This window comes from Myotis nattereri (assembly GCF_964212035.1).
Source record: "Myotis nattereri genome assembly, chromosome: X".
NCBI classification, from domain to species: Eukaryota; Metazoa; Chordata; class Mammalia; order Chiroptera; family Vespertilionidae; genus Myotis; species Myotis nattereri.
Window position 1 is genome coordinate 139,505,442 of NC_138078.1, and position 27,228 is coordinate 139,532,669.

Consider the following 27,228-nt stretch of genomic DNA (forward strand, 5'->3'; position numbering starts at 1 on the left):
TTCCCACATCTCCCACACCTCTTTCCCCCCAAGAATAGTCAGTCCATTCCCTTTCTATGTCCCTGGTTCTATTATAATCACCAGTTCATTCTGTTCATCAGATTATTTATTCACTTGTTGATAAATGCATATTTGTTGTTCATAATTTGTATCTTTACCTTTTTCTTCTTCTTCCTCTTCTTAAAGGATACCTTTCAGCATTTCATATAATACTGGTTTGGTGGTGATGAACTCCTTTAGTTTTCCTTATCTGTGAAGCTCTTTATCTGACCTTCAATTCTGAATGATATCTTTGCTGTAATCTTGGTTGTAGGTTCTTGGTATTCATCACTTTGACTATTTCTTGCCACTCTCTTCTGGCATGCAAAGTTTCTGTTGAGAAATCCGCTGACAGTCATATGGGTATTCCCTTGTAGGTAACTGAGTTTCTTTCTCTTGCTGCTTTTAAGATTCTCTCTTTGTCTTTTGCTCTTGGCATTTTAATTATGATGTGTCTTGGTGTGGTCCTCTTTGGATTCCTTTTGTTTGGGGTTCTCTGCGCTTCTTGGACCTGTAAGTCTATTTCTTTCACCAGGTGGGGGAAATTTTCTGTCATTATTTCTTCAAATAGGTTTTCAATATCTTGCTCTCTCTCATCTTCTGGCACCCCTATCATTCTGATGTTGGTACGCTTGAAGCTGTCCCAGAGGCTCCTTACACTATCTTCGTATTTTCAGATTCTTTTTTCATTTTGCTTTTCCGGTTGGGTGTTTTTTGCTTCTTCACATTTCAAATCTTTGACTTGATTCTTGCGCTCCTCTGGTCTGCTTTGGGAGTCTGTACAATATTCTTTATTTCAGTCAGTGTATGCTTAATTTCTAGTTGGTTCTTTATCATAACATCGAGGGTCTCATTAGATTTCTTGAGGATCTCACTACATTTATTGGCAGTTTTTAGAAAATTATTGAAAGACCTTAAAAGTGTGGTTTTGAGGTTTATATTTTCCATTTCTGACATTTGCATCCTGTTTCTTTGTCTCTGCATTTTTTTATGTTTTCTTGGTGCACCCCCTAGTGGTCTTTGTGCGCAGTCTTGTTGTAGTTAAGCCTTGATGGTTGTAGGTAATACTAGAGGGGATTTGAGCTCCAGGCCAAGTGGCTGTGAGAATCAGCTGTGTCTGCAGTGAGAGAACTTCTGTCCTCTAGGGAGGTGCTAATCTAGCCTTTGCCTGAGGCTATCCGGCAAATGGCTCTGTGCAGGGCTTGGTTGGGGCAGGTCCCAGGGGATCTACAGGGCTGACGGAGCGAGCAGTTATGGCTGCTCTCAGTCCCGTCCCCGGGGGCTCTGCCTCTCAGAGTCCCAGCAACCGCTGCAAACCTCGGAGAGAAAGCTGCCTTCGAGTTCCGAGTTCCAACCGAAGCCAGATAGTCCCGCTTCTCCTGTTTGAGTCTGGGTCCCTAGAGACTCCCCCGGACCTGGAGCTCAGAGTCTGAGACTCCCTCCCGATTGGAAAAGACAACCGCGCCCTCAGCCACCAGCCTGCTCTGCATGAACCTCCACATGCACCTCCACACCTTTGTATTTTCCGCACTGCGCTTCCTCTGAGTCTCGGGATGCTTTTCTCCTTCCTTCTAGTTGTAGAACTTCCACTCAGCCAGTTTTCCTGTGGTTCTGGATGATGTCCATTCTGTCTTTTAGTTGTATTTTTGAAGTGGTTGTTCGAGGCAGCAAACTCCGGCATTTACCTATGCCACCATCTTGGTTCTCTCTCAATTCTTCTCTAATTTTATTATTTCCTTTATTCTGCTGATTTTGAGTTGCTTTTGTTCTTCTTTTTCTAGCTCTTTAAGATTTGATGTTAGGTTGTTTACTTGGGATTTCTCTTGTTTCTTGAGATAGGCCTGTAATGATATAAACTTCCCTCTTATTACTGCTTTTGTCGCATCCCAGAAGTTTTGATATGTTGTATTGTCATTCTCACTTGTCTACATATCTTTTGATCTCATCTTTTATTTCTTCTTTGACCCAGTCATTTTGTAGTAGTATGTTGTTTAATCTCCACATACTTTTGGGCTTCTTTACTTCGTTTTTGTAGTTGATTTCTAATTTCAAGTCATTGTGGTCAAAGAATATGTTTTGTATAACTTCAATCTTCTTTAATTTGTTGATGCTAGTTATGTGACCTATGGTCTATCCTTGAGAATGTTCCATGTGCACTGGAGAAGAATCTAATCTAATGTTCTGTGATGAAAGGTTCTATAAATGTCTATTGTGTCCATTTGGTATAGTGATTCATTTAAGGGTGATATTTCTTTATGATTTTCTGTTTGCTTATTTTCTCTAGAGCTGTCAATAGAGTATTAAAGTCCCCAACTATGATTGTGTTTTGATCTGTTTCTCCCTTTAGTTCTGTGAGTAGTTGTTTTGTATATTTCAGTGCTCTCTGTTTGGGTGCATATATATTAAGAAGTGTTATGTTTTCATGATGTAATGCCCCTTTATCATTATAAAATGTCCATCTTTGTCTCTCCTTATCTTTGTTTTCTTTAAATCTATTTTGTCAGATATAAGTATGGCTTTACTTGTTTTTATGTGGATGTTATTTGCTTGGCGAATCATTTTCCACCCTTTTACTTTGACTCTACCTTCGTCTTTGCAGCTTAGATGTGTCTCTTTGTAGGCAGAATATGGCTGTGTTTTGATTTTTGTTCCACTCTACTACTCTGTGCCTCTTTATTGGTGAATTCAGACCACTTACCTTTAGGGTAATTATTGATGTATGAGGATTTCCTATAGCTATTTTATATTTTATTTTTTGGTAGTGTTGTGCCTCCATTGGTTCTTTTCCTTTCTGTTTCTGTCTGTTGTTTTTGTTTGATGGTATTCCATACCCTTTCCTCTGTTTCCTCTTTTTTTTTAAGCTATGTGACCTGGTTTGGGGATTTTTGTGTGTGACTACCATTAGGTTTATAAAAAATAAAGTTGCATATATACCTAAGTTTTTTTTCTTCTTTTGAATACATCTGATCTTCATCCTCCTTTGCCAGTTCAGACCTTTATTCCCTCCCCTTTTAAGTTTTTGTCATCACTAATTATCCCTGTTTTTTCTATAAGCTTTTTGGTGATTTTACTCATAGTGTTATAACCTTATGTTCTTTGTTTCAGATAGAATAACTTCCTTGAATATTTCCTGCAATGAAGGTTTTCTGGTGATAAAATCCTTCAGATTCTGTATGTCTGGGAATGTCTTTATTCCTCCTTCATATTTACAGGATAATTTGCTGGATATATTATTCATGGCTGGTAATTTCTCTCTTTCAGAACTTGAATATTTTGTTCCATTCTCTTTTGGCTTGTAGAGTTTTTGCTGAGAAATCAGATGAAATTCTGATGGGTTTTCCTTTGTAGGTCACTTCCTTCTTTTCCCTGGATGCTTTGAGAATTTTTTCTTTCTCACTAATTTTTTACAGTTTTAATACCAACTGCCTTGGAGAGGATCTCTTTGGATTAAGGTAACTAGGTGCTGTTTGCCTCTTGGATTTGAGGATCTAGTTCTTTCCATAGATTTGGGAAGTTCTCATCCACTATTTGTTTGAATAGACTCTGTCCCCTGCTCCATTTCTTCTTCCTCTGAAATGCATATAATTAAAATATTGCTTTTTCTGATGGATTCAGATAGTTCTCATAGAAGTCTTTCATTTTTCTTTATGCTCAGGTCTCTCTTCTCCTCCCTCTGCATCATTTCTGGATTCTTACCTTCAATATCATAATTCTTTCCACTATGTGGTAAGCTCTGTTTTCTATGCTCAGTAGTTTACTTTTAATGTCCTTAATTGAATGCTTCATTTCCAGGATTTCTGTTTGGTTCTTTATAAAGTTTCAATCTCTTTGGTAAAGTACTCATTTTGTTCATTGATTTGTTTTCTGAGTGTACTAAATCATCTGTCTGCATTTTATCACATCTTATTGAGTATTTTCAGAACTGAATCTTGAAATCTCTGACATTTTTATTACATATTTCCATGTGTTCCAGCATGCTTTCTGGAAATTTTTCATATTCTTTCTCGTCATCCTCATTACTATGGTTACTCATAGTATTTGCTGTTCTTCTTTGCCTATGCATTTATCTCTGTCTATATATTATTTTTCCAGTAGATGGCATTGAATCACAAGATTTTTTTTACCTCTCTGATCTCCCAGTTTTGACCTCCATGGCTTTGGTAAGAGTACATCCCCACTGCTTGGGGGTGGGGTTTTGTTTTGCCCTCACTGTAATGGCGACCCCTGACCTCCACAGGGTCTTCCCAAAGCCCCCCTCCTGGGGGTCAGTCACAGAGGGAAATAGCAATCTTACTGCAGCAGCTATTGTTTTACAGATGCTACATCCCTGAACCTGACACCTAGGGCAACAGGAGGTGAGTTTTGGGAGTCCAAGCCACAGCAGGGCTCTGTGGTTCTCTTTCTTTGAAACACAACCACCAGTGGTACATCAATGAGAGCCGCATGGTAGAACCCTGTGCTCTATTGACTCAGACACTGTTTGCTCCCTTGCTGCTTGCTCTGCTTGGTTGCCCCCCTCCCCTCTTCATACACCCTCCTTCTGTCACATATCTCTGTTCCTTCTGGCGAAGGAAGTACTTGCTACTACTGGCTTTCTCCTCTTTCCAGGCTGAGCCACGAGCTCCCAGCCTACAAGGCTGCTATGGGCCATCTGTGCTTTCCTGCCTTCTTGGCTCCCTATTTATTCCTGATCGCCCACATGTTTCAATGTGTGGGTCTCTTAGGCATGTGTCTGTGTTAAACAGGGATTTCTTTGTTGAATTATAGTTGGTTAACTTGTTGAAATTTCAGGGAGAGAGGCTAAGGGGTTCTCTCATGCCGCCATTCCTCTGACGTCACTCCCTATTTATTTTTTCTAATCTGTTTAAATTTTAGATATACATTTGATCTCTATAATGTTGTGGTTAACAATATAAATTTTAGAGTCAGAATGAAATATACTGAAAATCTGGCAATCCCACTTACTATTAATATGACCTTGAACAAGATGTTTTACCCCTCTCAGACTCAGTTTTATCATATGTAAATTGTGTGCAATGATACCAAACTCAGATTTGTTGGGGGATCCAGTGATGTTTGCAGAGCTCATAGCACAATATCTGGCACATGGTAATCTCTCAATAAATAGTAGCTTCTATAATTAACATCACCCCTAATTTTACTATTTTTATTAACAATAGTCTTGTCATAATTACTGACTATTTATAGAAATATGATTATAAACACATTTAAAACAATATTATAATAATTTTATAATTGATAGCAGTAGTAGAAGTCAGAAGTCCTGAGTTCTGTCACTTACTTGCTTTTTATCTTAGGTAATTATCTTAATTTCCCTGTGCCTTTTATTCTCTCCTATGAATAGTCCCTATATTCTCCATCCCCCGAATGGTGATGAGGCAGTTTCTGTAATCCAAAGTCATCCAAACTTAGGGAAGGGAGAATAGTCAAAACCTTTGTGTTGGTATGCTCAAGAGCATGGAAATGTAAACCTCACGAACTAGATCAAATAGAGCATGGAAAGAAGTCCAAATGGGGTGAGCTATGTTATATATAAAAAGAAAGTAGATAAGTCCTATTAACTCCACCAGAAAGTTAGCCATGTGTACTGCAGCCTCTGGGGCCTCCTCTCATACCTTGCCTCCTTGATCACCTTGCTAATATTTGCTACACAAATGAAAATCCAGACTGCAAGAGATAGTACAGTTTAAACAGAGATACCCTAAAGGAGCACCTTTGAACAAATTAGGCAGAGTCATCCTTTCAGGAATCAGCCACATAGCTAGTACATATTAACAAACTATCTGAATTTATAGCCTTATAAGCTCTGAGAATGGACCCAAGGTTCAGTAACTCACCACAACAAGCAATGAGTAATTCATGGGAGAAACAAGTTACCTCATTTATGATTATCACTTTATGCAGTTGTCCACTCTTGACATATTCACAGCACTATGCCAATGGATGGATAGAAAAACTCTGAAACATAAGTGTTTCTGTGCCATATCTCAGTAGAGACTTTTAGAGCTCTTGCCTCTAGGTCTTAATTAGAACTGTCATTTTGTAAAGTGCTCTTAGCTACTCAAAGCTGTTAGCATCCTCAGTAAAGCATTTGGTATACTTAATGGATGGACAAAGAAGTATGGCATTTTAAAGGAGTTACAGGCCTGTCACCCAGTGCTTCTCTTTCAAGACTCTTCTAGAAAGGTTTTTGTGACTGCCCTGCCTCACTTCCTTTGAGCACTTCTAAAAGTCTAGTATACTTCTTCAATAACAAGTCTGTTACAGCAAACCATGAGTTGCATGAGAGTAAGGACCATGGATAATGTCTCTATTTTCTCAAACCTGAACACAATGGAGTAGTCCCCTAGTTCAACCATCACCAACTGGTGGTCTGTGGACCACTGGTGGTCCATGAGGTCTGAAAGGTTGGTGACCACTGCACCTAGTTCATGTGTAATGAGTGGAACTGCTCTTCTCAGCCTATAGCCCATGGACTGCACCACATTTGCTTCTGTCGTAGTGAATAATGTACTTTTTAATAGTAACTATAGGTTGTTATTATCCTATATAATAAAAGGCTAATATGAAAATCAACCAAATGGTGGAATGACTGGTCACTACGATACGCACTGACCACCAGGGGGCAGACGTTCAATGTAGGAGCTGCACCCTGGTGGTCAGTGTGCATCCACAGGGGGAGCACCACTCAGCCAGAAGCCAGGCTCATGGCTGGCGAGTGTAGCAGTGGTGGCAGGAACCTCTCCCGCCTCCACCACAACGCTAAGGAGCAGTGAGCTGAGCAGTAAGGAGCAGTGAGCAGGCAAGCGGTAAGGAGCAAGGGGTCCCAGACTGCGAGAGGGATGACTGACTACCGTCAGTCATAGACATCCCCCAAGAGGTCCCCCCTGAGTGCATAAATTTCGTGCACCAGGTCTCTAGTCAATAATATAGTTCTTATTCTCTTCTTTTCCCTATCTTTAACTGTCTATTCTGTGTCTTGCAGAATTAGGTCCTAGGGATACAAAAACTAAAATGTTTCAGACTACAGTATTCAAAATGAGCACACACTCTCCCCAATAGATAATCAGAATTAATCATAATTCATAAACCTGTTGAACTCAGATACCACCACAGGGGCAAGCATTTTTGTTAATTTATTGTCAGCCAGGTTTAATATATTTTACAAAGTGCATTACTAAATATCACCCAGTGCCCCATCCCCTTTCTACACTTTTCTCCAAAATCTTCTAACTCCCCAACTCTGCTGCTCTATGACAAGCAAATTCACCTATCTTCTAACCTTCTTCTCCGAATGCGCATTCCTCTTTTGATCTTAACTGAAACCTGACTCTCCTATTGTATATACCATTTTGGTTCTCAAAAGCTGGTTGATCATTCAGAATCAAGATATCCAGTGGTAGGGGTCCATATTTTCCTTGATCTCTATTACTCCTTAGTCCAACACACAATCATAGTCATGTGATAATCTGTGCTCCTGTGATATTTCTAATATCAGGTGATATCCATGTCCACTCTTTTTTTCCTTTTTATTGAATTTATTGGGGTGACACTGGTTAACAAAATTATACAGGTTTTGGGTGCTCAATGCCACAACACATGACCTGAACACTGCATTGTGTATTCACCACCCCAAGTCAAGTATTCCATCACCATTTATCCCTATACCCTCTCTCATAAGTATCATCTATTGAATATTTATATTACCTCAAAAGTTCCTTTGAGACCATTTCATCCCCTTCTTGGCCCCAGGTAACCACCTCATTCCTTTTTAATGCCCTGCTCTGCTTTCTTTCACTGTGGATTAGATCCCCTCCCCCAGCGTTTCATATAAATATCATACACTATGTACTCATTTGTGTCTGCTTTCCTCCACTCAGCATAATATTCTTTTCTTTTAAGATATATTTTTTATTACCTGGCCAGCATGGCTCAGTGGTTGAATGTAGACCTATGAACCAGGAGGTCACAGTTCAATTCCCAATCAGGGCACATGGCCGGGTTGTGGGCTCGATCCCTAGTGGGAGCATGCAGGAGGCAGCGACCAATGATTTTCTCTCATCATTGATGTTTCTATCTCTCGCTCCCTCTCTCTTCCTCTCTGATAAAAATGCATTTTAAAATATAGATATTTTTATTAATAAAAATATATTGATATAATAGTATCAGCTCATGTGATTAACACTCCAGTTTTTAGTTCCTTATACTATATGAGTCCCTGAGTATTTCCTTTAATTTCTTATGAGCTCAGATATTTTTTTAAAAAGATGGTTCCTATGTTTCACTAGCTTTTCTAGGATTTGTAAAGAAAAATTTTTCAGGGTATTTAATTTGTTATATTTTCAAAAATGGGCACTTTTAATCTACTCCTATATAGATTCTGCTCTCCCCATTTCACTAGAACTATTCTTTTCAAAATCACTAACAACCAATCATATCATCACACTCAACATACAGTTTCTATCTGCATGTTACCTAAACACACAATAGAATTCATCCCAGATGATTATTCCCTGCTTCTTGAAACACTCTTCTTCTCTTGATTTCTATAATATTACACCCTTCTACTTTATTTTTCCTACTTTATAGGTTACTGTTTCTTTTTCCATTGCTATCTCCTTCTCTACCTGACCTAAAATACTGCTTTTTTTTCTGAAACATCATTTACTACTTAAGTACACTGTATAACTTCAGAAAATTGGTAGGAAATATTGGCCATCTGTGTGGATATGCAACACACCCAAGTATATGACTCACAGCCACCATGCCATGGAGGCAGTTTAGTAGACTAAAATAGTTAATTAATATTTATCTCCTAAAAAATCTTACAGTGCAGAAACAGAAAAATGTTATATGCTGTAATTCTCCCAGGGAAAAGTGGTAATAATATACAAGCCTTTCCCTAGACATCAGTAAATTTATATTGAAGAAAATTTCTCCGATTGTAGTACAAACTGTATAGCCTTTAGTAAATACCAAATGATTCATACTTTCAAAAAGGCTAGAGGAGAAGCAGCAAGGTTATATGTGCATACAAAAAATGGGTTATAAAAATGCTTCCAATCCTCCTCTCTGTTTCAGTTTAGTTTCCCAACCTTCATCTTCTGGAGTCTGCTCATTAATTTCCTCTTTTTCACTAAACTCTCCAACCCTCCCCAGCTCCTGGAACAAGCCTGACTGAGACAGTAAGCACTACAGTAACCTTACTACTTCAACACTCTTCCTATTCTCACTTCTTTGTTAAGTGTTTAGTTGTCTGAAATACCAGGATCTAATGACTAAGTTACTAATGCTGGGCTAAGGTGTTGCTCCCATTATCTCCAGTAATGGTTCTACCTTCTCACACGTACTCTGAGTGCCCATCATAACACTTTGAAAATGTCTCCTCCCGCTTCATTCTCTGTAAAATGACACTCACCAAAGACTGTGCGAGCCGGAACAGACTCTCTGTTCAGCCAGAAAGACACTTGTGACAGAATGACAGTCATAATGCATGGCAAGTAGGTCTGGATCACAAAGTAGCCAATTTTTCTCTTGAGGTGGAAGTGGGTTGTCATGACAACATATTCTCCTGGAAAGAAAGTAAAATTAGGTGGTATGTAACCGAACAAACATTGTTGGATTGAGGTGGCTTCCAATTCAGTTCACAAAGCTCCTTAACCTTATATTCAAAACATCCTGGCACCTCCCAAATCCATGAAACCAGATCTCATGAAGTAGTGAAATAAATAAAAAATATTTTTTTAAAAAATAATTAAGATCTTACTATGTGCCAAAAAACTTTGAGTGTTTTGGGAGTATTTACTTTGCACCCTTCCAACAACCCTGTAAGGAAGGTACTAATTATTATCCTTTGTTAAATTCAATAGTTAATTATAGCTCTTACTGGATTTGTCTGAAGCATTTTACACAGTCGAGCCCTCCATCCTCCTAGAATGACTCTCTTCAAGGAATTTCTAGGCCATGATACTCTTCTGGTTTTCCCCCTACCTCATTACTTCTCTAGTCTCCTTTGCTGATTCCTTTACATTTCTAAACACTCGAGGATGTCAGGACTTGTACTCTTTTCTGTCTCACTCACTGCCTTTGCTTTCTCAGTCTGTGTCTTTAAAAGGCGAAAGATTTATGCGATCTGAAGAGAAACCAGAGTATGTGTGTCTTTAAATAATACATCAAACTCTGATAATCCCCAATGTATATCTTCTTAGTGGGCTTCCTTACTTGTTATGAGTTGAATTGTGTCTCCTGGAAAGATATGGTAAAGTCCTAACCCTGAGTACCTAATATTGTGACCTTCTTTAGAAATAGGGTTGTTGCAGATATAATTAGTTATGATGAGGTCATACTGGAGTAGGATGGACTGTAATACACTATGAATAATCCTATGTAATAAAGGGCTAATATGCTAATTAGACCAAATAGCAGAATGACTGTCCGGATGACCTTCAGGACGAAGCCGGGGCTGCGAGGGCCAAGACTGCGAGGGGCTGCAAGGGCTGAGCCCCTTGCATGAATTTTGTGCATCGGGCCTCTAGTGCTCTTATAAAGAAAAAAACACACAGGGTGATGCTATGATGACATGTGATAACAGAGGCAGAGATTGGAGTGATAAATCCACAAGCTAGGGAATGCCGAAGGCTGCAACCTTCAGAAATTAGGAGGCAAAGCACAGAACAGATTCTGCTTCAGAACCTCCAAAAGAAACAAACTCTGCCAACATCTTGTTTCAGACTTGTAGCCTCCAAAACTGAGGGATAATACATTTCTATTGTTTTAAGCCACCCAGTTTGTGGTACTTTCATACACAGACCTAGGGTTCCCTACACTACTCTGGACCTATGTATTCAATTACCTATTATACATCATATACATCATCACTTGGGGATCTAATAGGTACCTTGACCTAAGATGTCCAAGTCATAGATTTTATTCTCCCCATCTCTCACCCCCTTCAACTGGCTCTCCCAACAGATTTTTCCCATCTCAGTAAATGGTAGCTCTCAGAAGCACAGGCAAAAATAAAATTCTTCTAAAAGTTAGAATCACCATTGATCTCTCTCTCTCTCTCTCTCTCTCTCTCTCTCTCTCTCTCTCTCTCCCCCCCCCCTTGTATATACCTTCATGTACATACATGCATACACACACAGATACCCAATCAAACAACAAACATTGACAGTTCTTTCTCCAAATACTATATACACATAATTTGACAACTTCTCACCACCTCCACCACTGCCACTCTGGTCTAAGCCACTAGAGTACTATAAAAGCTTTCAAACTGGTCTTGCTTCTGTTCTTGCCTTCTTCAATGCATTCTTTGCACAGCAGCCAAAATGATCATATTAAAACATATCATATTTGGTCTCTCTTTTGTTCAAGACTACCATCTCTCAAAGAGTAAAGGCCAACTTCTCTTAAATGATCCCCAAAGATCCATCCAATCTGACTGCTCCACTATCTTTCTTGTCAGAGATTTTTATTTTTCACCTCTTTTTCTCCACCCACATTTGGCTTTAGCAGGTCTCCCAAATGAGGCAATTTCCCACTTTCCTACCCTACCCACTCCCTTCTACCTAAACCAAGGAAGCACCATCTGTTTACGCAAAGCTAAAAATACAATACATATTGTATGTGTATTCACAATCTACCTTTTTATATGAACATGAAAAAATAAGGCTTATTTTTAATTTAGCAAATAATTCTCATACAAAATTATGGAATGTGTTCTTCATTATAACTTTGGAGTGTCTCTCTTTTCTTTCCCTCTGTTTATTTTTCAATCTTTTTATTTGTGTCTTTGTTCCCCACTCTCTTCACTTCTTTCCTGTCTATGTCCATTTCTATTCTTTTTTCTCCCTGTCCTTCCCTTCATTCTTTTTCCACTGAGAAGGCATTGAAGATTTATTTTTAATGACAATTGGACTTTGATTAGCATGGGAAATTTCCCCCCTTCCCCAGCTTAGGCTCATACCCCATAAACTCCTATCTATTGACCTATATTTTATAATCTGAAATATTTAATAAATAAAATATATAGTAAATATTATTCATAAATTAGATATATTCTCTGGAAATGAAAGGCAAAGCAAGTGGACTTTGCAAAATCTTATCAAATTACCCATTTGCCTTAAATGACTGAATATATTTTATTCAGTCCTTTCCTTTTATATCCCTCTTTCCTTCAATTTCTGTCTTTCTATCTCTCTTTCCAAAGAATCAAAGAGGGTGACTAAGATCAGCAAAATGGTGGAATAGGACATATAGGCTGTAGTATCCAATCACAAAAATATGGATTCGCAACTATCCACAGACAAGAATGCCTTTTTGAAAATACCAGAACCTGGAAGTAAGGCTGAAATGCCCTCTTAGAGCACAAAACAAAGCATCGAACAGACTGTCAAACTACCACAGGAACTCTGGGGGAGTGTTGGGGGAGGGGGTGGGTAAGAGATCAACTGAAGGACTTGTATGCATGCATATAAGCATAACCAATGGACACAAGACACTGGGGGGTAGGGGAGGCCAGGGGAATGTCAAGGGGGGAAAAAGAGACATATAATACTCTTTGTAATACTTTAAGCAATAAAACAAAATTAAACATAAATAAATAAAATAAAAGGGTAAGAGAAGTGGTTTCACTTTGCGGCCTACTTCCTCCCCCCCCCCCACGCCACCCCCCAGACCTGCACTCAGTGTCATGCTTAGCAGGTTCCTCTGAATCTAAGGTTTATCCAGTGGGAAAGGAGAGCTCATGGCAGATGGACGCTTCCAGTATTCCAAGGCATTCCCCTGGAGGCCGGCTTCTGTCTAGCTCCATGGGGCACACTGGGGGAATTGGCAATGTTAAACAACTTGCTGTCAGCTAAGAACAAAGAAGGGGGCTTGGGGAACTTACAGCCATCAGTGCCAGATTGCAGTCTCTTCTGATGAGAGTCCAGCAGTCTGCCTTGCCTGCTTAGAAATCCAACCTCTGAGAGAAACCTTCGGCTCTGGCAACCAGATAAGTACAGGATAGGCGGAGGTCCCACCCAACAACAGAGGTCTGGCCAATAGCAAAACTCAGAGCAGACTTCCAGCAATGGTGGTGGACCAATCAAAAGGGCCACATTCCTTGGTTTCCTGATGCGCTCAAAAGGCGACCTCTGGTGGTTAAAACTTGCCAGCTGCTCAGCCTAGGGTGGTGGTGCACTCCCTCCCCCCCCCCCCAGCCACACACACACCCACCTCACCCCCGTCCTGGACCTCCGTTAATCATGCCATTCCCGGGGGTCAAAATGGTGAAGGGATTAAGCAAACGGAAAAGAAAAACAATATGCAGGCAACCGTATGGTGATTAGCAGCGGGAAATGGGGTGGGAATGTAGAAGAGAGCAGAGGGGGGATAAAAAGTGATGTAAGGAGACTTGACTTGGGGTGGTAAACACACAATACAATATACAGATGATGTATTATAGAATTGTATACCTGAGACCTATACAATTATATTAGCCAATGTTATCCCAATAAATTCAATGAAAATAAAAACCCCGCTGGCCACGTGACGTCAGAGCAGCAGCTGTTCTGTCCACTTCCTGCGACAGAGCTTAGGCAGCGACACAGTCCGCCAACACAATGACCTCTAAGAATCAAAACCCGCTGGCTACCTGCCCTACCACACGCCGACCACAGACAAGGCAATTATGTCGGGCAAGCCGTTAGATATGCCGCATATGCGGCAACTCCTGGGAGTGAAATTCAAAGGCAGTGTAGCCGCGGGAGGGGGATGACATTGGAAACAAAACCCGCTGACCGTGTGGCTTGAAAGTGACAGCCGACCCAGTCCACCCACAGATTGAACACCAGAAAACATTACAAGCTGGCCACTCAGCCTAGAGCAGCGTCTAGCTGCTGTCAGTATACACCACAACCCCTGGGAATCAAACAGCCTCGGAGTGGAAGCAACTCCTTTCTGAAAAACAGTAACCTGAAGTAAAGATAATTTCTCTGGGGAACAAATATGCCCGGACATGTGGCCTGGAGCATCAGTTCAGGGATTTGACTGTCAAGGGTTGCCGTTTACGCGGCAAGCTCTACTGGCTCATCTGACACGTTCCCCAGGGAATTGTCTTGTCTTGGTCAGCAGGCAGCTTTGGTGACCCTAGGCCAGTGGGTTTTGATTCTCAGGGATCATGGCGGCCTGGGTTGCAGCCACCCCCAGGCTGATTAGAATGGTGGTTTTCAGGGGCTAAGGAGTAAGGAAAATGGGGAGATGCCAATCAAAAAGCACAAACTTTCGATTTTAAGATGAATAAAATCGGGATGAATAGCTGGGGATCTAATGTACAGCTGAGCATTGCTCCCTCTTCAGGAGCGCACTGACAACCAGTTGGGAGCTCCTGCATTGAGCGTCTGCCCCCTGGTGGTCAATGCACATCATAACGACTGGTATTATATACATGATTTCTAAGAGTAGGTCTGGAGTGTTCTCAATATATATATATACACACAAAAGATAGTTTATTGGATTGTTCTAATCATTTCATAACGTATATTATATATAATCACTTTGTAACTCTTAAATGTGTACAATTTTATTTTTCACTTATATTTGAATAAAGTTGGGGAAGGGGAGCAGAGGCAAAAAGAATTCTCCTCAGTAAAAACTGAAGTGCCTTTTACTCATTTGGGAAGATTTCCCATTTCAGATAGTACTGCAAACTGAGTCCACTGTGGAATAGATAAAGATCAATGGAAAGCTACTTTAGCACATTTACAGGTTCATAACCTAGATACCTTCTGTGAAGGAAAATTACAAGTAGATGTTTAGAAAGCTTAACAAGTACATTCACTGCATCAATTAACTGAATAGGTTGTGTTAAATATAACTATGATACTTTGTATCTCTTTACATCCTTGCATCCTCTTCTCTGCCAAAGTGGGAACTGAAGGTTTGATCAGATTAGATTTTTCCAAGTTCTCTATTCTATTTACACCCTTGTGCCTCAGCTTATTAAGCTTAAGTAACATCTGTGTTATGTGTGAAATACACAAAGTATAATATAACATATACTAGAGCCCTGACCGGTTTGGCTTAGTGGATAGAGCGTCAGCGTGCGGACTGAAGGGTCCCAGGTTCGATTCCAGTCAAGGGCATGTACCTTGGTTGCGGGCACATCCCAAGTGGGGGGTGTGCAGGAGGCAGCTGAATCGATGTTTCTCTCTCATCAATGTTTCTAACTCTCTATCCCTCTCTTTCTCCCTTCCTCTCTGTAAAAAATCAATAAAATATATTTAAAAATAAAATAAAATAAAATATACTAGAGGCCCGGTACACAAAATTCAAACAGGGGGTGTCCCTTAGCCCAGCCTGTGCCCTCTCGCAGTCCAGAACCCCTTGGGGGATGTCCACCCACCAGCTTAGACCCGATCCCCAATCCCCCTGGGAATCAGGCCTAAGCTGGCAGTCAGACATCCCTCTTGCAGTCTGGGGCTCTCACAGTCTGGGACCCCTCGCTCCTTACTGCCTGCCTGCAGTGGAAGCAGGAGAGGCTCCCACCACTGCCACTGCGCTCACCAGCCATGAGCCTGGCTTCTGGCTGAGTGGAGCTCCCCCTGTGGAAGTGCATTGACCACCAGAGGGCAGCTTCTGCATCAAGTGTCTATTCACTAGTGGTCAATGTGCATCATAGTGACCAGTCATTCCACCATTTGGTCGACTTGCATTTAGGGTTTTATTATATAGGATTATATAGGATAACGGATGTGTATTCATGAATTACTATCTATGGATCAGAAATGCAGAACAGCCTAGCAAATTAATGCTTTATATAACTGCACATATTTTCATAAAGTGGATCATTATATTCTTCTTCTTTAAAAATATACTTTTATTGATTTCAGAGAGAAAGGGAGAGAGTGAGTGAGAGAGAGATAAACATCAATGATGAGAGAGTAACATTGATAGGTTGCCTCCTACACAACCCCCCACTAGGGATTGAGCCCACAACCCAGGCATATGCCCTGACTGGGAATTGAATAGTGACCTCCTGGTTCATAGGTTATGCTCAACCACTGAGCCACACCAGCATGATTTCTTTCTCTTCCTGCTGGTATTGCTGCCTCTCTGTGTGCCTTATTGTGAAAGATTACTCTTTAAGTAGTTTAGGGAACTTTCCCTGCCTTTGCACTATATCCTACTATGCTCCATCTGTGTTAAGTGCACAAATATTTGAGAATACAATGTAAAACACATTCACAATTTATCCAGTTCCTAAGGCTGTGACTGATACAAGGGGCTTCTTTAAGAGCTTGGCAAATTAATTCATACAAAGTGAGTGGATATGTTTTCTTAAATTCATGTTTGGTATTTTTCCAACTATCTATGTTCCTTGAACTTTATCTAGTCTCCTGTATTCTTTTAATCCTCATCTTTCAGAGTTCTCTTTGTGTTTATTTCAATCTCTTATTTTCTGCTTTGTCTTTACTTAACCTTTGCTACATGTGTAAAGACACAATATACTAGTATACAATGACCATAATATACTTATTCTAATGAATGGTCAAATTTCTAGGAAAGATGGAAAAATAAGATCATATACCCAAATCTTCCTCTTAGAAAATTAATTGCAAAATTTTTCCAAATGTGGGAAAATGGAATCAGTGTTGAAATAGGGAATGGTATGAACAATTAGGCACAGATTTTAAAGGCTTTTATTCATTTATTTAACACATGTTTGAATCTGCAGCAAAGAGCAGGAGCCCTCTGGTTAGAATTACTTCATACCAAGGACTGATAGCATTCAGAGAGAAAGAAACTCATACAAAATAGAACTTCCATAGATTATAGGTCTTTCCCTATTATCTATGGTTCAGCTGCCTATTAATATGTTGAGTAGCATATTCAGAATTCATCAAGGAATATCTATAATTTATAATGACATAAAGACAATATACATATGTGATGTGATAATATGTATATGGTACCTAAATCAAAGGGTATCCAAGGGTATACAGCAAAGTCTCCCTCTCATAGCTGCCCTAAACCACCCATCTCATTTCTCCCTCCTTTAACTACAATTAACAGTTTCTTGTGGATATTTCTAGAAATAATAACCCTATACAAACATATATCCCTATATATCTTCAGTGTTCTGTGCTCTGCATTTTTTTTCACTCAACAGTATATCCTGCAGATATTTGCAATGAACAGTAACATCAAGGACTTCATCATTACTTCTTACAGCTGCAGAGTATTGAATTGTGCAAATGTATTTTAATATACTAAATTACCTTTTTACTTATGTACTTTGTATCATGCTTTTAAACTAATTTGAGATGTAGTCTAATTATATCTGCAATGATTCTATTTTTAATAAGGTCACATTCTGAGATACTGGGGTCAGAACTTCAACATGTGAGGGGACATAATTCAATCTGTGACACATGCATTGCCAAGACTGAAGGAAAATTGGCATGCCCATACACTGATAATGGGAGTGTGAATTGCTTAACCTTTTAGAATGGCAATTTGTACATATGTATTAACTTTTCAAAAATGTGTCTACTTTCTGAAATAGCAGTCTTGATATTCTGTCTCTATCCTAGGCAGATAATAACACAGGAATAAAATGCTATATGGAAAAAAGGTCTACACAGGGTTGATTATAGCATTAAATCACATAAAATAATAGTAGATAATTGCTAAATTGAGTATGATTCACATATGAGGTCATAAAAAATGAAAATATTATTTTACTGAATTTAACAATGAAATGCTATACCTCTCAGTGATAGCAACACTTATCACATCATTGTCAAGAATACTGTGACATTGAAGGAAAGATTTTTACTTCTCTTTTTAAATTTTAAAGTAATTAAAACAGATAATAATAATGTATGTCCAGTCTAATTATTAAAATACTACTATTTATAACTAACAAGAAATAACAAGTATTGGTAAGAATGTGGAGAAAAGGAAAGCCTTCTTTATTGTTGGTGGGAAAATAAATCGGTGCAGCCACTATGTAAAACAATATGAGAGTTCCCCACAAAATTAAAAATAGAATGACCACATGAAACAGCAATCCTACTTCTGGATATTTAGCCAAAGAACACAAAAACACTAACTCAAAAAAATATATGCACTCCTAAGTTCACTGAAGCATTATTTACAATAGCCAAGATATGGAAGCAACCTACGTGTCTATGGATAGACGAATGGTGAAGAAGATGTGGTACATATGCACAATGGAATGTTATTCAGCCATAAAGAGAAGAAAATACTGCCATTTTTGACAACATGGATGGACATTGAGGGCATTATACTAAGTAAAATAAATTATACAGAGAAAGACAAATATTGTATAATCTCACTTATATGTGGAATCTAAAACAAAACACAATCCAAAAAAACAAGCTCACAGATACAAAGATTAGTAGTAGCAAGAGATAGGGGTGTGTGTGGGTGGGGTAGGGGTGGGGGTAACAGTTACTAGTATATAGTACAGATTATATATAAAAATTCTTGTTAAATAAAGTAAATACCTGTACTAGAGCGGATTATATCTGTCCCAACAACATGGCCCAGCAGGTCATATTGATTCAGGCGAGAGCCGTCCTGTGCTACTTCCACAGATTTGTTCTTCCCAAGAGTCCAAGAATAAACCACTTCAGCTTTTGTATAGGCATCTAAGGCATAAAAGGGTCAAGAAGGAGAAGTTGAAGGGAAAGAAAAATGGTTATTTTTGATACTAAACTTGCATGAGTTTAAAATACAACTTACATCCCAAAAGAGTTCTGGGTAGGTGTTCTCTCTTCAACTGAAGTACATGTATCCATCAATCTAATAAACAATCATTGTATAACCACTATTGTTTATGCTGAGAACACAGAAATGAACCTAAAGTGGTCTTTTCCTGCAATGACCCACAGTCTTTTGCACTGCCAATAAATTGTTAACTTTTTCCTTCTCTTGGAGTGTAAAGAGTGGGGATAAGAGTAGGAATAGATAAAACATAATCTAATGCAGTTGTCATAAATTGAGGTGCTTATAGGAGATAGACAGGTACCTTACATTAGTAAATTAGGCTAGTTGTGAGAAAAATTAACTGCCACAAAATGTAACAAATTTTCTTTAATTAGTTATAGGGTGACCATATTAGATAAAGTTAAAAAAAATACTGAAAAAAAAAAAACTACACAGAGGAAACCAAGATGGCAGCATAGGAAAACACCTGAAATTGCTGCCTCGCACAACCACTTCAAAAATACAACTAAAAGACAAAACGGATATCATCCAGAACCACAGGAAGGCTGGCTGAGTGGAAATTCTACAACTAGAAGGAAAGAGAAAAGCACACTGAGACTCAGAAGAGGTACGGAAGTAAAGTGCAGAGGTACGGAGGTGCACGTGGAAAGGGCTGGCAACTGAGGACATGATTTTTTTTGTGTGTTTTTTTTTTTTTTTCAATCAGGAGGGAGTCTCAAGCTCCCAATTACTCTGAATTCCAGCTTTGGACAAGTCTCTGGGGACCCAGACTCATACAGGGAGAAACTGTACTGTCTGGCATCTGGTCAGAACTTGAGGGTGGCTTTCTCTCAGAGGTGCTTGAAGCGATTACCAGGACACTAAGACGCAGGACCTCTTAGGGTAGGACTAAGGATCTGCCATAGCTGTTTGCTCCGCTCTGTTGATTCCCTGAGACCCCGCCCCACCCAAGCTGTGTGCAGAGGCTTTTGCATATGAAAGGCCTAGCCTTTGCAACCTGAAAATTACCTAACAGATTGCAGCTGGGTCAGAGAGACCCAGAACTCCCAAGAGAAGGCACAAGGCCCCACAGCAGCATGCATTGCTTCACAACTGGGCCTCATCTGGGCACCTCCAAACCCCAAACAAAGAAGAGGAATCTGAAGATCTCTCCATAGGTCCTGCTGGGTAGCCCCAGGCAGAGGATAAATTAGCACCTCCTTAGAGATCCAAGAGCCAGTGTACCCAGTGGTCAGAGTGAGATCATCCAGATTACAACTCCTCAGATCCATAAGGGACACACTTATGGGGCAGACTCAGTGAGCACCAAAGCCCCACTGAAGCAAGTCTTGCCCCAGAAGGGTGTCTCCAGCACAGAAGTTCTCCCACTGTAGACACAGCTGATTCTCACAGATAATTGGCCTGGAGGTCAATTCCTCCCAGTGATACCTACAACAATCAAGGCTTAACTACAACAAGACTGTGCACAAAGACCACAAGGGTGTTCACCAAGAGTGTCCTCCTCAGGTAACTGGGGAGGCTGAGCCACTGGGCCCTATAGGACACCTAGCACAGACAGCCACTCTATCAATACAGGGAAGCATAAAAAATGCAGAGACAAAAAAACAGGTCACAAATGACAGAAATGGAGGAGAGCAAACTACTGGATATAGAGTTCAAAACTACGGTTATAAGGTTTTTCAAGAATTTTCTAGAAACTACTGATAAATTTAGTAAGACCCTCAATAAGTCTAGTGAGACCGCTGATAAATTTAGTGAGACCCTCAAGAAATCTAGTGAGACCCTCACGGATATGAAAAAGGAACAACTGGAAATTAAGCATACACTGACTGAAATAAAGAGTATTATACAAAGTTGCAACAGCAGACTAGAGGATCCCAAGAATTAAGTCAAAGATTTGAAATACGAAGAAGCAAAAGACACCCAACCGGAAAAACAGAAAGAAAAAAGAATCCAAAAATATCAAGATAGTGTAAGGAGCCTCTGGGACAACTTCAAGCGTACCAACATCTGAATTATAGGGGTGCCAGAAGAAGAGAGAGAGCAAGATATTGAAAACCTATTTGAAGAAATAATGACAGAAAACTTCCCCTACCTGGAAAAAGAAATAGACTTACAAGTCCAGGAAGCGAAGAGAACCCCAAACAAAAGGAATCCAAAGAGGACCACACCAAGACACATCATAATTAAATGCCATGAGCAAAAGACAAAGAGAGAATCTTAAAAGCAGCAAGAGAAAAAAAGTCAGTTACCTACAAGGGAGTACCCATATGACTGTTAGCTGATTTCTCAACAGAAACTATGCAGGCCAGAAGGGAGTGGCAAGAAATATTCAAAGTGATGAACAGCAAGAACCTACAACCAAGATTACTTTATCCAGCAAAGCTATCATTCAGAATTGAAGGTCAGATAAAGAGCTTCACAGATAAGAAAAAGCTAAAGGAGTTCATCACCACCAAACCAATATTATATGAAATGTTGAAAGGTATCCTTTAAGAAGAGGAAGAAGAAGAAAAAGGTAAAGATACAAATTATGAACAACAAATACACATCTATCAACAAGTGAATCTAAAAATCAAGTGAATAAAAAATCTGATGAACAGAGTAAACTGGTGATTATAATAGAATCAGGGGCATAGAACGGGAGTGGATGGACAATTCTTGGGGGAGAAACGGGTGTGGGGGGTGCGGGAAGAGACTGGACAAAAATCGTACACCTATGGATGATGACAGTGGGGGTGGGGGGTTAAGGGCAGAAGGTGGGGTGGGAACCGGGTGGAGGGGACCTATGGGGGGAAAAAAGAGGAACAACTGTAATAATCTGAGCAATAAAGATTTAATTTAAAAAATCATACTAGGGCTATTTTAAGTCTTAAAGAAATGAAAATTTTTAAATGACATAGTAATAATTAATAATTACTATTTTTTAAACTTATTACTATTCTGATTTGAAAAACACAAACCTGCCATCTTTTTTCTGCACCAGGGTGTTACTGATAGGTCTTGCATTTAGAATTCCAATGGCAAGTAAAGAATTTAGTACAGATTAGTTTTAACAGGGGTGTGGGTAAGGGAAATGAGTTGGGAATGAAGGGAGAGGTATGTTTTCTTTCCAGACATGGATTAACTCTTTGCACAGTGTATTTTATATTTCGGATGAGCATCTTGTCGTAACTCCAGCACCTGGGCACAAAAAGGGAAGTTGACCTCCATACTGTTCACCCATTTCATCCAAGTTTTGGACTGGTGTTATGTCCATAATATGCTCTATTTAAATGTTTTACTACAAAACAAATAATTCCTAGTGAATTTACCAATGAACAAATATAAACTCTGTGTCCATACAAAACCTTGCACCTTGGGTATACATTTCATAACAGTCTAACAGTAACTTTTACACACACCAATTGTGATCTGCTTATAGTACACTTCTTAGGACTTCATCAGTATACCCAAGTAAACCATTTCCTGATTTTTTTTGTAATGGGCAACATGCCAAAAAGTTCTTCATTCACATCAAAATTCTCATTGAAATCATGAAAAATTATACATAACTCTGTGGTATTTTTATATATGTGCTCTCATAAACTACAAAAGAAAATACCACAAGAAATCTAATTTTTCCACATAGTATGCCCTATTTGGTCTCAGTAATTTCTTCAAAACTGTGACAGAAATGCTTCTAGTTCAACATACAATTTCTGCTGTGATTAATAGATACTTTTTATAAATCTAGCATTTATAAAATACTACAGGCCCGGTACTCAAAATTCATGCACAGGGGGGTGTCCCTCAGCCCAGCCTGCACACTCTCCAATCTGGGACCCCTTGGGGGATGTCCTACTGCTGGTTTAGGCCTGATCCCTCTCACAATCCAGGACTGCTGGCTCCTAACCACTCACCTGCATGCCTGCCTAATTTCCCCTAACTGCTTCTAACTGCCAGCCTGATCGCCCCCTAACCACTCCCCTGCCGGCCTGGTCACCCCCAACTGCCCTGCGCAGCTGGCCCAGTCACCACCAACTGCCTTCCTCTGCCAACCTGATGGCCTCCAGCTGTCCTCCTCTGCAAGCCTGGTAACCCCCAACTGCCCTCTCCTGTCAGCCTGGTCACCTCCAACTGCCCTCCCTTGCCAGCCCGGTCACCCCTAACTATCCTCCCCTGCTGGCCTGGTCACACTTAACTGCCCTCCCCTGAAGGCCTGGTCCCCCCCAACTGCCCTCCCCTGCAGACCTGGTTGCCCCCAACTGACCTCCTCTGCTGGTCTAGTCACCCCTAACTGCCCTCCCCTGCTGGCCTGATCACCCACAACTGCCCTCCCCTGCCAGCCATCTTATGGCTGTGGGCACCACCATCTTTGAGGGTGGGGAAGTCAATTAGCATATTCCCTCTTTATTAAATAGAATTTGTGACAGTGTGAGGGTCAATTACCCATCTTTGTGACAGTGTGAGGGTCAATTAGCATATTCCCTCTTTATTAAACAGGATTTTAATGCCTAGGAAGGTTTGTTACTTAGTGCTTAACTGCATTTCCCAGTAGGAACACTTTGTGTATGCATTCAAACACAAAACTTATTGGACTTTCAGGTTCAATAAACAAATAAGCAATAAATACATAAAAGAAAAATTCGGAATTTTATGTGACATTCCCCAAATTTCAATCTTAACAAATAATTTCAAAAGTTATAAACACTGTATATATCAAGTAAATCACATCTGCAAACCACCAATGTACAACCTCTGGTCTAGAGACTCTCCTATAGATGGCTATGGTCTTCTGTGATTCATACTTGGAAACAAAGCATCTGCTGCTTGCTATGGGGTATTGAGGGCTCCTAACTGGAATTGTAGATCTTCAAATTAGTGTCATCAAGAAGAAATGGAAATCTTCTCAGGACTCTTCTCATTACCTTACCCAAATCTATTCTAAGACTATTAAGTGAGGACTATACCCGGGCTATTAGTGAAATGTGATTTCATGTCTTCTAATTTTCCTCAATGCCTTCCATCTTTAGTATATATGTTTTGGGTTCCACTACTCAAGAGAATCATCTATGTATGTCTTCTTATCTTTGCTGTGTAGATGGTTGTAACTCCCTATGTTTAAAGGACAATGCAATGTTCTGCCCCATATACCCAAGAGTTTGAAAATATAAAAACTAAAACAGGATTTTTGAGGGAAAGGGCAGAATATAAAATATATTTTCTACCACTAAGAAAGAAAAGGGGGTGGGAGAAAATGGCGGAGGTATAAACGGACGTGTCCTGTGCCTTGTCCTGGAGCAGATAAGGGTGAGCAGCTGAAACGGGTAACATACAGCTCGAATAGGCAGAGGATTTTCAGCTGAGAGACTGTCTGAAGCTGGGAAAGACCGAGAACCCCCAGAAAAAAAAGGACGGTTGGAGACTGCGGCTGAAGCCTCTCTCGGTGTGCCAGCTCAGCAGCGGAGACTGCGCCATCTTGGGTAGCTGTTGCCGGCGTCCAGAGATCAGCTTCTAACCTGGAAACAGGGGATCTCAAGCAGCGTGACTGCGTGAACTCAGACAAGCACTGCTTCTTCTCACGGAAAGGTTAGACTTCCCCTAAAGGTGCATTTTGCTGTTTGGGTTGGAGAGAGGACCGAGTTCACGCACGCGGGGCGAAATCTGCGCCCCACAGAGTCCGCAGCCTTTGGGACCAGCATGACCCGCGAGTGGGGAAGCGGCCCCACAGGGCTGCTGGCAGAAGGGAACGCTAAAAATAAGCCCATAGCAGGACTGGATGTAAAAAAGCAGCCTTGGACTTTGCCAGTGTCCCGGCTGCTTGGTGCCAGGGGCGAGTGAGCATGCGGAGACTGTGCGCAGACCTGGAAGGTGGAGGCTTGCGAATTCACACAGAGTATCAGGCACTTGTTACAGTTCCCCTTAGATCCGTGCATTTGATTATTAAACCCAGTGCATGGGATTCCCCAGTTGGGGTCATTCGCAGAGCCTGTAGGGGAAAGTTCTTTTGGGGGAGCCTGGGAAACAGAGCGGGCAGTAACCATTAAAGAACCAGCTCTGGGCAGTGGACTTTCCCAAATCAGTTTCAAGTACCATAGAGAAAAAAAACCCCTACTGATAGAGAGGACTTATAACCTCGGAGGTCAATCCAGACACACTGCCACCCAGAGACAGAGCCACAAACTGTCTCTTCTGTGATCACAAATAAAGGTAGTCTGGTAAACAAATACAACCTGCCTTAAAATCAGGACTGTGGTTTATGGCACGGAGGGACAGTGTATCGCAGGGAAATTCAACACTCTCCTGAATGCCTGGCAGGACTAAGGCGTGCCAAAAAGAAGAGTAGAAGATCTGAAGCACCTTCACTACTGCATATTTTTATATTTTTTTAATTCTTTTTTCACCATTTCATTAAGAACCTATTTTATTATTTTTTAATTTTTTTCATCACTTGATTTTACCTTTTTAATTACCACATTTTTTTAACCAGTATTATTGCTATCATTTTACCATTTTTTCAAGTGTCATTTTATTTTTTATTATTTTATTTTTCTTTATTTTATTTTGGGATTAGTGATCTACACTCTATTTTCATCGTTCCTTTAGCATCATTTCTCTCTATCTCACATTTACCCTTAAGCCAAAACTCTCTTCCTCACTTTTCCCCTTTTGCTGTCCTGTTTCTCTTACCCTATTGCTGCTTTAGATTTTCCCTATTCCTTCTTTTTACCCACTGTCTAAATTTCACCCTACTTATATATCTAATTTCCAATCCCTTGCTCTAAATCCATATACACCTCTCTCTTATCTTTCTTCACTATCCAATTTTTTTTCTCTCTCTCTGTCGTTTTGCTAGTGTTTGCTTGATTTTGAGTATATTAGGTTTTTTTTATGCTTGTTTGGGAGATTGTTTCGTTTTTCATTTTCATTTTTCTGTTTTGCTTAGTTTTTCTTTCTCTGGTTATTTTTGTGCTTCTGTTTTCCCTTGCCTTGCTTGATATTAGTGGTTGTTTGTAGTTTGCATTAATCTCCAGGGATCTGCTGCTGGAATTCATTGAGATTAGTTGCGGTTCTCTTAGAGTTTTCTCCCCATACAAATAGCCTCTTCCCCACCTCTATTTCATTCTCCCTCTTACTTTGTGTGTGTGTGTGTGTGTGTGTGTGTGTGTCTGATTGTTTTTTTCTTCTCTCCCTTTTCCCAATCTCATTTCAGCACTCCTTTTTGTTTTTTCTTTTTCTCTTTAATCTTTTTCTCTTTTTTCTTCTTTATCCCCTCATTCTCTTTGCTCAGGTGGTCACCTTTATTTGGGGTTATTAATATCGTGAATACATTTTGTTCAGTGCCTTGTACGTTGTGCCTTGTTGTGTTGTATTTTGTGCCTTTAAATCAACGCAGCAGAGAGAGAACTACATAACCAAACACCTGGAGAAGAGAGATCATGGTGAAACAAAGAACCAACCCACATATGAAAGAAAAACAGGCCGAGGCCGGTTTGGCTCGGTGGATGGAGCATCGGCCTGCAGACTGAGGGATCCCAGGTTCGATTCCGGTCAGGGGCATGTGCCTGGGTTGTGGGCACATCCCCAGTGGGAGATGTGCGGGAGGCAGCTGATCGATGTTTCTCTCTCATCTATGTTTCTGACTCTCTGTCTCTCTCCCTTTCTCTCTATAAAAAAAATCAATAAAATGTATTTAAAAAACAAAGAAAAACAGGCATCATCAGAAAAGGAAGTAAACGAAATGGAGACAATGGAGGCAAGCAACCTCTCAGAGAAAGAATTCAGAGAAATGGCCATAAGGTGGATGAAAAAAATGGAAGACAAATTCAATAGTATATGTAGGAACCAAGAGGAAATGAAGAAGAACCAAGAGGAAATGAAGAGAGACCAAGAAGAAATGAAAAATGACATCACTGCTATAAAGAACTCAATAGAAAGCATCAACAGTAGACTAGAAGAAGCAGAGGACCACATCAGCGAGCTAGAAGACAAGGTAGGAAAAAATACACAAACAGAACAGCTTCTAGAAAAAAAAATTAAAAAGCAGGAGGAGAGCCTAATAGAACTCTGGGACAACGCTAAATGAAACAACATCCGAATAATAGGGGTGCCAGAAGGAGAGGAAACGGAGCAAGGAATAGAAAACCTGTTTGAAAAAATAGTAACAGAAAATTTCCCTGATATAAGGAAGAAAAAACTCACACAAATCCAAGAAGCTCACAGAGTCCCAAACAAAATGAACCCGAAAAGACCAACACCAAGGCACATAATAATTAAATTGGCAAACAGCAACAACAAAGCAAGAATCTTAAAAGCAGCCAGAGAGAGACAGAAAGTTACCTACAAAGGATCCCCCATCAGACTAGCAACCGATTTCTCAACAGAAATACATCAGGCAAGAAGGGAATGGAATGAAATATACAAAGTCATGCAAAGGAAGGG

General features: G+C 40.1%; 1 protein-coding gene across 1 annotated transcript in view; it reads right to left on the bottom strand.

The window, feature by feature from the left end:
- The window catches only part of GABRA3 (gamma-aminobutyric acid type A receptor subunit alpha3), a 112,412-nt gene that overhangs the window by 40,917 nt on the left and 44,267 nt on the right, over positions 1-27,228 (bottom strand). The window contains exons 3-4 of the mRNA XM_081081908.1: positions 18,582-18,725; positions 9,479-9,631 (exon numbers count right to left, since the gene is read on the bottom strand). Of these exons, the coding sequence (XP_080938034.1) occupies positions 9,479-9,631; positions 18,582-18,725 (297 nt within the window). The remainder of the gene's footprint in view (positions 1-9,478; positions 9,632-18,581; positions 18,726-27,228) is intronic.